At 43.1% G+C, this 12,978-nt stretch overlaps 1 protein-coding gene across 3 annotated transcripts in view; it reads right to left on the bottom strand.

Moving 5' to 3' along the window:
* The window catches only part of ABCC3 (ATP binding cassette subfamily C member 3), a 475,864-nt gene that overhangs the window by 278,741 nt on the left and 184,145 nt on the right, over window positions 1-12,978 (bottom strand). For all 3 annotated transcript variants that reach the window (XM_029600255.1, XM_029600254.1, XM_029600256.1), the window contains exon 9: window positions 2,023-2,200. In XM_029600255.1, coding sequence (XP_029456115.1) covers window positions 2,023-2,200 — 178 coding nt within the window. The remainder of the gene's footprint in view (window positions 1-2,022; window positions 2,201-12,978) is intronic.

Genomic DNA, 12,978 nt, shown 5'->3' on the forward strand with positions numbered 1-12,978 from the left:
GAGCTGTGCTCTACTGCGCATTTGTGGGCCATCGGTCATGGCCCATTTATAAGGTAGATAAGCCTGTGCACACAAAGCTATGCCTGTAATTTATAAATGGTGTTGTGAGAGAGCAGTAGAGCTTCTCGAATATGGTGTGTTTCTGCACCAAAATTGCGCACATAGGTTTCAGTACGCACACATTTTTTTTTTAATACACGCTATTGCTTTCTATACCTATTTTATAAAGGTATACACATATATTTTATGTGTAAAATTGTAATGTGTGCATATTTACTCCAGATTGTGCAAGAGGCAGGTATTTTATGAATTACGTGTGTACTCAGATTATGAAAATACTTACCTGTGCAATAACTTTTAATCCCCAGTTTGCTGAAATCTCCACCAGTTCAGCCACATTTCCACCAGTTCACCTAGAGCCTCCAGCGCTTCGCCTTAAGCCCACACCACTTAGCCCAGACCTCTCACCCAAACAATGCAGTCAAAAGAGAAGTGCAATTTGATTTCCGCAATTCAATTAGCAGGTGTTAAGATATGCATATAAATTTGGTAATGTATGCAGGTATGCTGCTTACAAAATAGTAACTTGTATGCAAACTTCCAAATCCCACCCTAGAATGACCCTAAATCATCTCTTTTTAAAAAATGTATATTTACACAAAGCTCTGCTACTAAACACATACTGCAGGTATGCAGGGGAGAGAGAGAGATTTGTGAATACAAATATGCAAAACCTAGCATTCTACATTTGAAAGAGGAGAGGAAGGAAAAGGGGATAAGAAAGACATTTAAATACCATAGAGGTATAAATAATATACGCAGGCACCAAGCATTTTCCATTGGAAAGGAAGTTCTCAACCAAGGGGGTCATGTAATGAGGCTTACAGTAGGTAGACATAAGGCAACAATGCATAAGGAAAGCAGTACCTGGATTCAAGAAGGCATGAGGTGAGCACAGAGGCTTCTTAGTAATGAAGAAGTGAAGCTGAAGCCAGAGATCAAGTGAACTCTCTGTGGCATCACAACAGAAAAGGGAAATGGAGAAACTAGCTTATAGTCTCCCATCAAATTCTATGCTTCTACTGTGTACTTTCTTATTTCTAGACATTTTGTTTTTCTATCCCACTTCTAAAAACAAAGAGGCCGATTTTCAAAGGGTTTAGGGGTTCAACCTTGAGAGTTAGGTTCCTAAATTGGTTCTTTTTAAAATTGACTATGGTTGAGTTACTAAAATCTAGGATCCTAGGCGCCTAAATTTAGGGACCTAAAACATGGGTTCCTATGAGGCAGTGCTGATTTTCAGCACTACATACCTAAGGGGGAGATATACTCAGCAGTGGTATTCCCCCCTTCTCTCCACTGAAGGAAAAATACCATGGGATGTGCTAATCTGCAATGCTCAGCGCAGCTGTTTCTCCAGCTTTCTTTGCAATTCCCTATGGTCAGCAGGTGCAGCACTTCATTAGCATGTCAACTTCTCCTGCATGGATCCAGTTCATGGTTTGAGCTGTGAGATCCTATCATCTTGCAGCTCATACCATGAAACTGACATACTATTAAGCGTCGCACCTCCTGCCAGCCATGTGCCTGGCAGGAAGGGAGTGGAGGCATACACAACCCATCATGTTTTGAGGAGTGCCTATGATCACTACAGCTGCCCAGCCCATCAGCTGACCAGTCCAACAGGCAATGCTGGCAGCCTCCAAGATGCCCCTCTTCTTATGGTACCCCAGACAACCTCCCAGCTTGTCCTACCCAAAAGCGACCCTGCATGGTTAACATAATAAACGATGGCAGATAAAAATCAAAATGGCCCATCCAGTCTATATACTTGAAATTCATCCAGTTTCGGTAGATGCTGATACTATTACTCTTGGAGGTGAAGGTCATCTGGGCTTCTCAGGCATGCTTTCTAAGGAAGGGATGAAGCCAAGACTGCTGGGAGGAAAGGGGGATAAAAGAAAACAAAGAAAAGATGATACTTAGAAAGCTTGGGTGCACTCATCTGTATGCAATTCTTACCTTCCTGTAGATCACACCAGTGATAGCTGTCCTCAACCTCATTCCAGTCACAAAGACATAATGAAAATGCTGATGCAGGACTAAGGTTTGAAGTAAGGAACAGAGAAACATGAACACCGCAATCAGATAACCCCACCAGGTAGGAGCATCCTTGTTCTTAATGAATCCAATTAACAAGCTGTGAATAGCAGGAAGAAAGAGAGTCAGTCATTAGATACACTATAGAGTCCTGCTATCTCTTACATTCGGGCCGATACAGTAAGGAGCAGTAGGAAGAGCTGCGTTAGTGCCGGGCGCACCCACGTTTACCGCACACACAGTCCGGCTCACCTACCACTCGATACTGTATTAAAATCGAATGCAAATTCAAGCTGCGTCCAACACGCGTCCAACGCGCGTCCATGAAGCGCAATCCATTTTACTGTATAGGTGCTTTATACAGCGCCTATACAGTATCCTGGGTGCGCTGGTACCTGTCATTTCAAATGTCATTTGAAATGACAGGCACCAGGAAGTGGATCCCAACTTTAACCAAAGAAAACCTAAAACCTAAAATCCCCTCCTCCCGAAGCGACTCGACATGTAAAATATGTAAAACCTAAAAACCCCTCCTCCCGAAGCGACTCGACATGTAAAATATGTAAAACCTAAAAACCTAAAACCCCCTCCTCCCGAAGCGACTCGACATGTAAAATATGTGAATAAGTGTAACCAACTTAATTTTTGTTTCTTTTTCAGCCCTTTCAGCCTTCTCTGCCGTCCACCGGAGGGGGCAGCCGGCGGCGAAAGCGGCCTCCAGCGGCCTCCGCCGGTGAAGACGGACGAACGCACGCCCGTAGTGCACGGGCGTTCAAGCCAGCGAAAGCACATGGACGGGCGTGCGTGACGTACGCCGTGACGTCGCGCACGCGCGTTCATGTGCTTTCATTGGCTTGAGTGCCCGTCAATTTGGGTGCTCTAGCCAGCGAAGCGCATGACATCACGGCGTACGCTTTGCTGGCTTGAGCGCCCGTGCACTACGGGCGTGTGTTCGTCAGTCTTTGCCGGCGGGGGCCGCTAGAAGCCGCTTTCGCCGCCGGCTGCCCCCGCCAGCTGCCCTCTCCAGAGGATGGCAGAGAAGGCTGAAAGGGCTGAAAAAGAAACAAAAAGTAAGTTGGTTACACTTATTCACATATTTTACATGTCGAGTTGCTTCGGGAGGAGGGGATTTTAGGTTTTACATATTTTACATGTCCAGTCACCGCCTACCCCTACCCCTGCCTCTAACGCAGGGGTAGGGGTAGGCGATAAATTAGCAGGTTAAACGCGCGGCTAAACTGCAGGTTAAAAAGGCGATAGTTGGGGCCCGCGTTACTGAATGGGGGGGAATAGCTAATGTACAGCCTCTGCGGGTCATAATTAATCATAGGTCCAAGTCCATATTTTTTATTGCTAAACACTTTTATCTCCATATCATATAATTTTTTGGTTTATTTTACGATTTTTTCTTTAAAATGAATATGTGGTACTTTCCTTATATGCAGTTTATTCAATTCGGTGCAACCGCACTCCACTCCATTGAATTGGAAGATGATACCGGAATTATTTCCTTATTCCAGGGCGTCCAAGGGCAATTAGCCCCGCTCCAGCCCAACGTACGTTTCTCTAGATGCTGCTTCAGGGGCTGTTATCAACAGTGCTTTCTTCCGAACTGCTCATTGAAAGGACTGCATGTTCATTTATTCTGCTTCCACTGCTAAAAAGTGTTTAACGGACAATTTTAACACTATTTCGTTAAACATTTTGCCGCACATACTTTCAACAAAAAATAGGCACTTTCTGATGATTTGTCATGGGCAAATATAGCTCCGGTGTCAACTTACCAGACCTTACCGCCTTTTCTTCACTTGTCGGCGTTTTAGGCAAAGCTGTTGCGAGATTTCAAGTACTTTTATATCGTATGTCATTCTGCAGCTGTGTGTGCGTTTTGACTGACGTTGTTCGCTCTGCCTGAGACTGACGTTGTTCGCTCTGCCTGAGACGCTGGATTCTGTTACCTCGTCTCCAGTGCATGGGTACAATTTCCACGATGGCAACATCCAATTTATTTGTGGTATCCCACTTTGTGGCTAAAAATCATTCTTTTGCAGAAATTCGTTGGACCATCTTCATGTGAATCCACTTCATGTGAATCCACTCAGTCAGTCAAAACGCACACACAGCTGCAGAATGACATACGATATAAAAGTACTTGAAATCTCGCAACAGCTTTGCCTAAAACGCCGACAAGTGAAGAAAAGGCGGTAAGGTCTGGTAAGTTGACACCGGAGCTATATTTGCCCATGACAAATCATCAGAAAGTGCCTATTTTTTGTTGAAAGTATGTGCGGCAAAATATTTAACGAAATAGTGTTAAAATTGTCAGTTAAACACTTTTTTAGCAGTGGAAGCAGAATAAATGAACATGCGGTCCTTTCAATGAGCATTTCGGAAGAAAGCACTGTTGATAACAGCCCCTGAAGCAGCATCTAGAGAAACGTATGTCGGGCTGGAGCGGGGCTAATTGCCCTTGGACGCCCTGGAATAAGGAAATAATTCCGGTATCATCTTCCGATTCAAGGGATTGGAGTGCGGTTGCACCGAATTGAATAAACTGCATATAAGGAAGGTACCACACCTCTATTCATTTTAAAGAAAAAATCGTAAAAAACTCAAAAAATTATATGATACGGAGATAAAAGTGTTTAGCAATAAAAAATATGGACTTGGACCTATGATTAATTATGACCCGCAGAGGCTGTACATGATAACAAATGAGTCAGTAAGCCCACGGGTGTTATGATGGTCCTTTACAGTACTAAAAATAATTCTGATACTGCACATATAAAGTAAAAAGTGAGTTTCATAATGTTTTCCATTAGATATTGTACTCATTGTGACAGAAATTAACTGTTTTTTGTTTTGTGGGGAATAGCTAATCCAATCATTTACATCTCATATACATGCCGCGGGCGGAAAGGGGTACCCTTTGATTTAAAGAAGCGGTAAGGATAGGGTAAAAGGGATAGTGAATCGCGGGTTGGGCTATCGCGGCCAAATTGTGAGTAGAAAGCGGGTTAGAAGCAGGGTAACCGTGGCCGCACTTTACTGTATCAGCCTGATTGACATAGAGATAGAAAACTAGACATTGATAAAAAGAAAAAAAGTCATTGCTAACAGAAGTACCTGTGACTATTTTGGACTACATATGGTGTCTTCACTGACCAAGTCCGGATGCTTTCTATTTTAACTTAATGTAAGATGCCTTTACTGTTTGATTGCATCTAGGTTTTTCCTACATGTCAGACTGTTGTAAATTTAGTCTTTTCTGCAAGTGAGATTGACTGTACTTAGGAAAGCATTGGGGCAGAATGTTAGAATTCTCATTTATTTTGAGGGGTATAACCTTCACAGTTCCACTATTCTTGGGCTAAAGTAAAATAAAAGTATTGGCCCAAAAAGTATACAAATAGACCCAAATAATCTACCTTGATTACTATTCCATTATATAACTCCACTATGAAGAAGGTTCAAGTTTCTTCACCTGCTCTAAATCTGAATTCATTAATTCACTAGATCTAAGGTGGCATTGCTGTCTGATCAAATATTAGACAATAACCTAGATAGTAACATAGTAAATGACAGCAGAAAAAGACCAAAAGACACATCTAGTCTGATTCTATGCACATTTACCCAAATCAGTCAAATTCCCACATGGAACCAAACATCAAGAGCTACTGTGTCTTGTGGTAACTTGAGCGATAGCAGCTTGGGAAACAGCCAGTAGGAATAAGGAGGCAGACTCTGACTGTTTCCTTTATGTGCAGTTTATTTACAGAGCAAAGCAAAACAAAACAAAGAATGCAGCTCACCTTCAATTCAGGTAAGTTTGCAAAACAAACATAGCAAGTGTTAGCGAAGGCTGGCCTTCTGCCTGCTCCCTGGGACCTGTTTAACCCTTCTAAGCCTTGAGTTCTTGGACTCTACTGAGAGGCTCCTCCCTTCACCCAAGATGCCTTGTGGATTTGGATCTTAAGGAAGACTGGGCGAGACAGCTGTGCCCGGTCCCTAAAGGTAGTCTAAGGGTGTTTCCTATAGAATACCTCACATATCCTCCCCCCTCAGCTCATCCTTATTCGGATGAGCACCTGCCTTTGCCAGGGATACCTCATGACAGGAAATCTACATTGGTATTTTCCTTTCCTGCTCTATGTTGTATTTTGCTTCTTGGTCTTCCCCAATCCACTTTACAACCCCTACAAATACTACAAAATTCTGCAGCTAGGATACTAGCTGCAGAATTTTGTAGTATTTATCCTAGAATTTATCTTGATTAACATCAAGAGCTAGGTTACTAGCTCTTGATGTTAATCTCTACAGTTGGTATCTTATAATCTCCTGTAAATAACTTCTTCTACTCAGTTATGGTTACTCCTATCTACCTTCTTTGCTGCTTTCTCCTCTTCCTCTCGCTATCTATCCCACCCTCGCCCTGCTCCCTTTTCTCTTGCCTGCTCCCTCCCCCGCTCCCTGTTTTTTGTAATTTTCTCCTAGCTCAAGTTTATTGTGAACCAGCGTGATGTGCCCCACGAACGCCGGTATATTAAAAGCTGTTAAATAAATAAAAATAACTGGCTCACGTAAACATGATCATATTACTCCAATACTAAAAGATTTACATTGGTTACCTATTGAAAAATGGATCCATTATAAAACATTATGTATTCTACATAAAGCGATCCATGGAGATCAAGAGGAATGGCTAAATGCATCCATACGGCTTCACACACCACAGAGAAATTTAAGATCGGCTAATAAAGGGCTTTTATCAATACCTTCATTGTCCTCAGACAAACTGACATTGGTTAGTGAGAGAGCAATATCCCTTACAGGTCCCAAACTATGGAACACACTGCCGACAGAAATAAGGCTCGAAACTAAACTCAATGATTTCAGGAAAATGCTCAAAACTTGGCTTTTGATCCAATCTTTTAATGACGGCAAAGGCTAATCGAATTTTAATCATCTCAACATGCACTTTAAAACAAACACGACAATTTTTTAATTTGGTTTTTGACAATTATTGTTTAATTGTATTGTTCATTGTTTAATTTTCAACATTGTATTAAGAATTAGAGTTTATTCAGATTAATTGTAATTTTTAGTTGTACTGAACTTTTATTTTATTCACTGTTTTTATATGTAATGTAATTGTAAACCGATGTGACTGTATTTTCCAAACACCAGCATAAAAAAACCTGACAAACAAATAAATAAATTAAATAAATGAAGGGATGCAGAGCCAGGAACCATCTCATCACCCTCACACCGGACTCCTTGAGGTCAATAAATCAACCGTTATCCATCTAAATGGCTAATGCGACTCATTCAGCCGCTTATCAGGCTAAATTATAGACAGGCTAATTATATCAGAATATAATTTAGCTGCATAAAAAAGGGGCATTTCAGGGAGTTCTGGGGAGGGGCTGAGGTATCCAGCTAACCTAGCCGAATTTTGAGAATATCCAGCTAGGTTAGCCAAGTAACTTTAGACCTCCTTCTGAATGTGGCCAGGTATCGTGCTACTTATCCAGATATCTTTTCAAGATATCCCGGTAAGTAACGCTGAGAATGTAAGATTTAAAAAGCTGTAAAGGGCTTACAGCTGCTTTAGAACTTTCTCCCTTACTTGCAATAATGCCCTTTTGGGCCATTCACACCAACCCCCTTTCAAATTTTGATAATTCTGGGCAGTCGGCAGGTGGTTCCCCCCTTCCCCCCAGCATCTTTCTCGAAGCATTCAGAAAAGAAAATGAATTTCCTCTTGTCCTTATCCCCTTCTCTCCCTCCCCTTCCACCTTGAGATATGAGCATGACTTCTGCAATCCCCCCCCCGTCACAGTAATCGCTGCTGGCAGCGAGATAGGCACTAACCCGCTCCTGGCATGCTCCAGCATAGCCTCTACCAAAGCTTTGCTGGAAGCATAAACTACACACGGTTCATGCTTTCAGTGCTGGAAGTAGGAACCCCTACTAATGCTGGAAGCTTAAGCAGTGTGCAGTTTACGCATCCAGCGTAGCTTTGGCACAGGCTACGCTGGAGCATGCCGGGAGCGGGTAAGTGCCTATCTCGCTGCCATCAGGGATTTTTCGTGACTCCGGGGTGAAAGGAGGGTCTGGTGGGGGAGGGGGTTTACACAAGTTGTGCTCATATCTCAAGTCAGGGGGGGAACAAGAGGAAAGATATTTTCTTTTTTGAACGTTTCGGGGAAGGGGCTGAGGAAAGAGGAGGACCACCTACCAACCACCCATAATTATATGAAATTTGAAAGGGGGTTGGAGTGACTGATCCAAAAGGGCAATATTGAAGTAAGTGAAGAAAGTTCTAAAGTGGCCATAGGTCCTTTACAACTTTTTAAATCTTACATTCACAGCACTACTTACCCAGATATCTTTTCAAGATATCCGGATAAAAAGTACATTATCCATCCACACAAGGCTGGATAACTTAAAAACCTTACCGGCTATATTCGAACATAGTCAGGTTTTTAAGTTATTCGATTACATGTAGCTGGATAATTTTAAGAAAGTATATTTAGCAAGACGTTTCTCCCAGTGATCATATGGAACAAGTTATCCAGCTAAAACTAGCTGGATAGCTTGTCTACTAGCTATCCTTCTGAATATGAACCTCCTTATTTCTATTTATCCAAAAGAGTAGTTGGTGGTCGATAACGAGCCTGAACTGCAGTCCCAGCAGGTAATAGCATAAGGCCTCTAAGGCCCACTTGACTACCAAGGCCTCTTTCTCGCCTGTTGATTAACGCCTTCCATCTAATGTATGCCACAGAATGTTCTTGGCCATCCTTCTCTTGGACTAAGACTGCTCCCAAGCCTACTTTTGAGGTATTGGTCTGCATCGCAAAGGGTTCGATGAAGTCCGGACTTTTCAGGACAGGTTCGGAGCATAAGGTCACTTTCAGAGCTCACCTTCTCTGCTTCAGCTGATCACTGGTCCTTCTCTAGTACTTTCTTCACCAACAGCCTTGTGAGATGCTCTGCCTTCTCCGACTAACTGGGGATAAATCTTCTATGGTATCCCATGATGCCTAGGAATGCTCTCATTTTCACGTTTGTTTGTGGGACTGGTGCCCAGGTGATCACTTTAATCTTCCGTGTCTGTGGATAAAGTTTGCTCTTTCCCCAGGGTGTAACCAAAATTGTATGTGTCTCTCTACCCCACAATACATGCACATAATTTGGCCTACCTGCAAATACATGCAATGCATTGAAAGAACATACATCAATGCATAGAATGCATGTGCATTTCCTACCTAATTTACAAACAAAAATTAAGTAGAACTTACTCGTGTATATTGGGATTTACGCACATAAATCAGTGTATTTTTAAACATGTGCACATCAAGGAAATTACCAGTTTTATCAATTATTCCACCAGTTTGCCCAGCCTTTCCACACACCATCAAGACCCTTCTAGTTCTTCAGCCTGAACTCCCCCAGTTCACCCAGACCGCCCAGCCAGTCAGTACTACACAATCAACATGTTTAATATCATTTTTGTCATATAATTAGCAGGGATAAAAATACACTAGTAAGCTGGTAAATGTATGCACATAAGTGTCTCAAAATAGCAACTTGTGTTCTTAAGTATGGGCTCTGCCCGGAAACGCCTCTAACCATTCCTTACATGCATATATATGTGCGCGAAAGTGAAAGTACTTACATAGTATTTTACTTTTTACAAAATACGGACTACACGAGTAGATGCTACTTACACATGTATGTGCTAATTTTTCCACACATAACATTTTGAAAACTCACCCCTTTGTTTTTTTGGCATCCTGGTAAGCCTGAAGATTTGCTCCAGAGTGAAAATAAGAAATTGTTAATTCGGAAGTGAAGTAACTGGGGGCAGTCTTATTCTTTTCTTTATTGGATTATTATTAACTTCTTCTGACTACCTGCTGCAAAATAATGGTAGTTCGGTGATCTTTAAAAAAAAAAAAAAAAAAAAGGCAAGCTACCTAGAGTAATTGTGGACATTTTGGTTTTGAGTTATGTTATTGAATATTTGGCATTTGCCTTTTCGGTGTCAAGACCTTTATGTATCTTGCTTATTTCAATTACATTATAAAAAGAAAAAGAAATAAAGGGTATTAGCAGTAAATTTTAGGCAGGTCAGCTCCCTTTACCCCTTCTGGGAGAGTCCCCCCCCCCCTCCCCAACTCCACTCTGACCCCCTCAAGCTGCTCACTGGAGTACCTGGTGTCCTTGGTGTTCCAAAAGTGCACAGGGCTGCAATACATATTTACAGTTCCCAGTGACATCAGCAGTTGCCTGGACAGCACTACTGGTAGCTTAAGCTATCAGTTTGACTGTAGGAGGAGTACTCCTAATGTTAGGTCTGCCGGCCACGGCTCCCCGCGACCGGCCTCCTCCATTCCCCGCTGCTCCTTTGGGACCGGGCACGCTGGCGGCGGCGGCCAGCTGCTCCCGGGTTGCTCCCTTGCGGCTTCTCCTACCGCCGCACCGGTAGGCCCATCTGTTGGGGCCTTCCTGACGTGCAGGCCGTGCTCGGCGCGGTCCCCTCCCCCGCTGTGCCTCTCTAGGCTTGCGCACGCGTCTCTATTCAGAATTGAAAGGGACCGCGGCAGGAAATGGCCACGGCCCCTCCGTGCTGCTCCACCCTCTCCTTTCCTATTTAAAGCAAGGTCTGGCTCGCAGACCTTGCCTTGGCTTCTTGCTTTCTAGGTTCCGTATCCTGTTCCTCCCTGGACGATCTCTTCTGCATTCCTCTTCTGTCTGACATCTTCTGGAATTCGACCCTCGCTTGGAACCCCGACTACTGGCACCTGCCCTGATTCACGCCTGGAACCTCGACTACGAGTTCTGCCGCCTGTCCTGACCCATGCCTGGTATTCCGAATATGAGACCTTTTGCCTGCACTGCCTTTCGCCTATGACTCTACCCTCGAGTCCTCACGCCAGCTCCCGGACCCGGTCCTAGCTTCATCTCCTCGTCTTCCGGAGACCCCACGTAAGCCCAGCTGGCCCTGGTATCCAAGGGCTCAACCTGAGGGGAATGCAGGCTGGTAGTGGTGAAGCTCCAGCGGGGTCTCTGCTCCATCCTGGCCTTCCCTACCGATGGTGGGGACCTGTGGCGGTTTCCTCCACAGGTGGCGCCAACTCCACCTCGGGCAATGGGTCCACCCTCCAAATCGCAACACCTAGTATCGGAGTTAGCCAGTTAAGTTATTCAGCTAACAACACTTCCCTTGAACATCCCCAAAACACCCCTTACTTATCTGGCTTACCATTTAGCTGGGTAACTTGTGAGTTATCTGGCTACATGACTTTGAATATCAACCCACCTGTGACTTTCTCACAGCCTGAGACACTCGAATGCACCCAACCAGCCTCCAAGTACTCACCCATAACTTATACGCCCAGCTTCTGCCATGAACAGTTACATGCAAGCACAGTGTCTGTCAGAAGCAGACACGTGCATATACCTAATCATCTTCTATCACACCCAAATACTCATTGTTGGTCAAACGCACACATTTATACACCCAGCTTATCACAGGTGCAAACCTATATATCCAGGGTGTCTTGCACACTTACACTCATACCCTGCCCTTGTTGCATAAGCACACTCACACACTAAGCCTTAGTCACATGAGAATTCCCTCTTATGAAAGGAAAATGCTATGTACAGAGAGAGAAGAGCAGAAAGTAGATAAATAAATGATTATGAGGACAATTTTTAAAGCCATTTACTTGGGAAAATGGGCCTGTCTGAAAATTGGCCTCAGAACAGCTAGAAAGTATGTGCACCATTTACAACTCGTACACTTTTAGCCACATGAAGAAGAGATGTTCCTGGAGAGGGGTTTGGTCAGGCGAGTAAAGTACACATGCAGAACATTTTCAAATCTGCACACACGCTTTCTCCCCCTTTCTTCCGCTTGCAGAAAAAGGTGGTGCAAAGTCTGCAGGTACTTTTGTTAGTGGGTATCCCCCCTGTAAGTGAATTTTTAAAAGAAAAACTACGCAGACAGATATTTTGGAAAATTGCCTACTGAAAACTGCACTCTACAGGATCAGGGAGAAATTTTGTAAGATTTTAGAAAACAATGGTGTAATTATTTCTAAAATATAGAGAAGTTATCACATTAATAATTGAATGTTGGCAAAACTCCAACATTTAGTTTAATTTCACCAACTTCTTTGATTCCCACACTCAAAAGTTTCAGGGACTGACCATAAATCTAATATTTTACTCTTACCCCATCTTTCAGAACTTGGTGCTAATATGTTTACAATCCAAGATTTTACAGGCTATCACAATTCTGTCTGCACTTCCAGACCTGCTTCTGTGTCTTAACACCAAAATGACTTTCTACATTTAGATGTTCCATATTTTGGCAATCTATCTTTGGAAGGAAATGCTCCATTGTGCCAACTTCTCCAGTCACTGAAGTCAATATATTTCTGTTGGCTATAGCCTCCCATTTCTCTCGGATGCATTGCTAGGTACTTAAATGACTTGGGGCTCGGGTTCATAAAACTCAGTCTAATAGTGCCCCTTCCCATCCTCGGGATTTTGATATGTAACCTTGAACTCTGGAATCCTTTATGAGTCACAGGACAGTCACACTCAATACCAGAGCTAAGTTAGGGTCACAAAAATATTCATGCTCTTTAAGTCCCATCTAGTGGGTTCTTCATAGGGAAAAGATTATCCTTATAGGCCCTGGGTGTTCAGTGTTTCAACCTCCAAGCGCACAAAAACCGGAAGGACACATGAATAGTATTCCAGCATATAGACTTTACTAATACACTTGTTCAACATGAATGATCTGACACTTAATACACAATTTCCTTGGTAAATCCATACTCCAGAAATAAATATTTA

The sequence above is a fragment of the Rhinatrema bivittatum genome, chromosome 4, assembly GCF_901001135.1.
Source record: "Rhinatrema bivittatum chromosome 4, aRhiBiv1.1, whole genome shotgun sequence".
NCBI lineage: Eukaryota > Metazoa > Chordata > Amphibia > Gymnophiona > Rhinatrematidae > Rhinatrema > Rhinatrema bivittatum.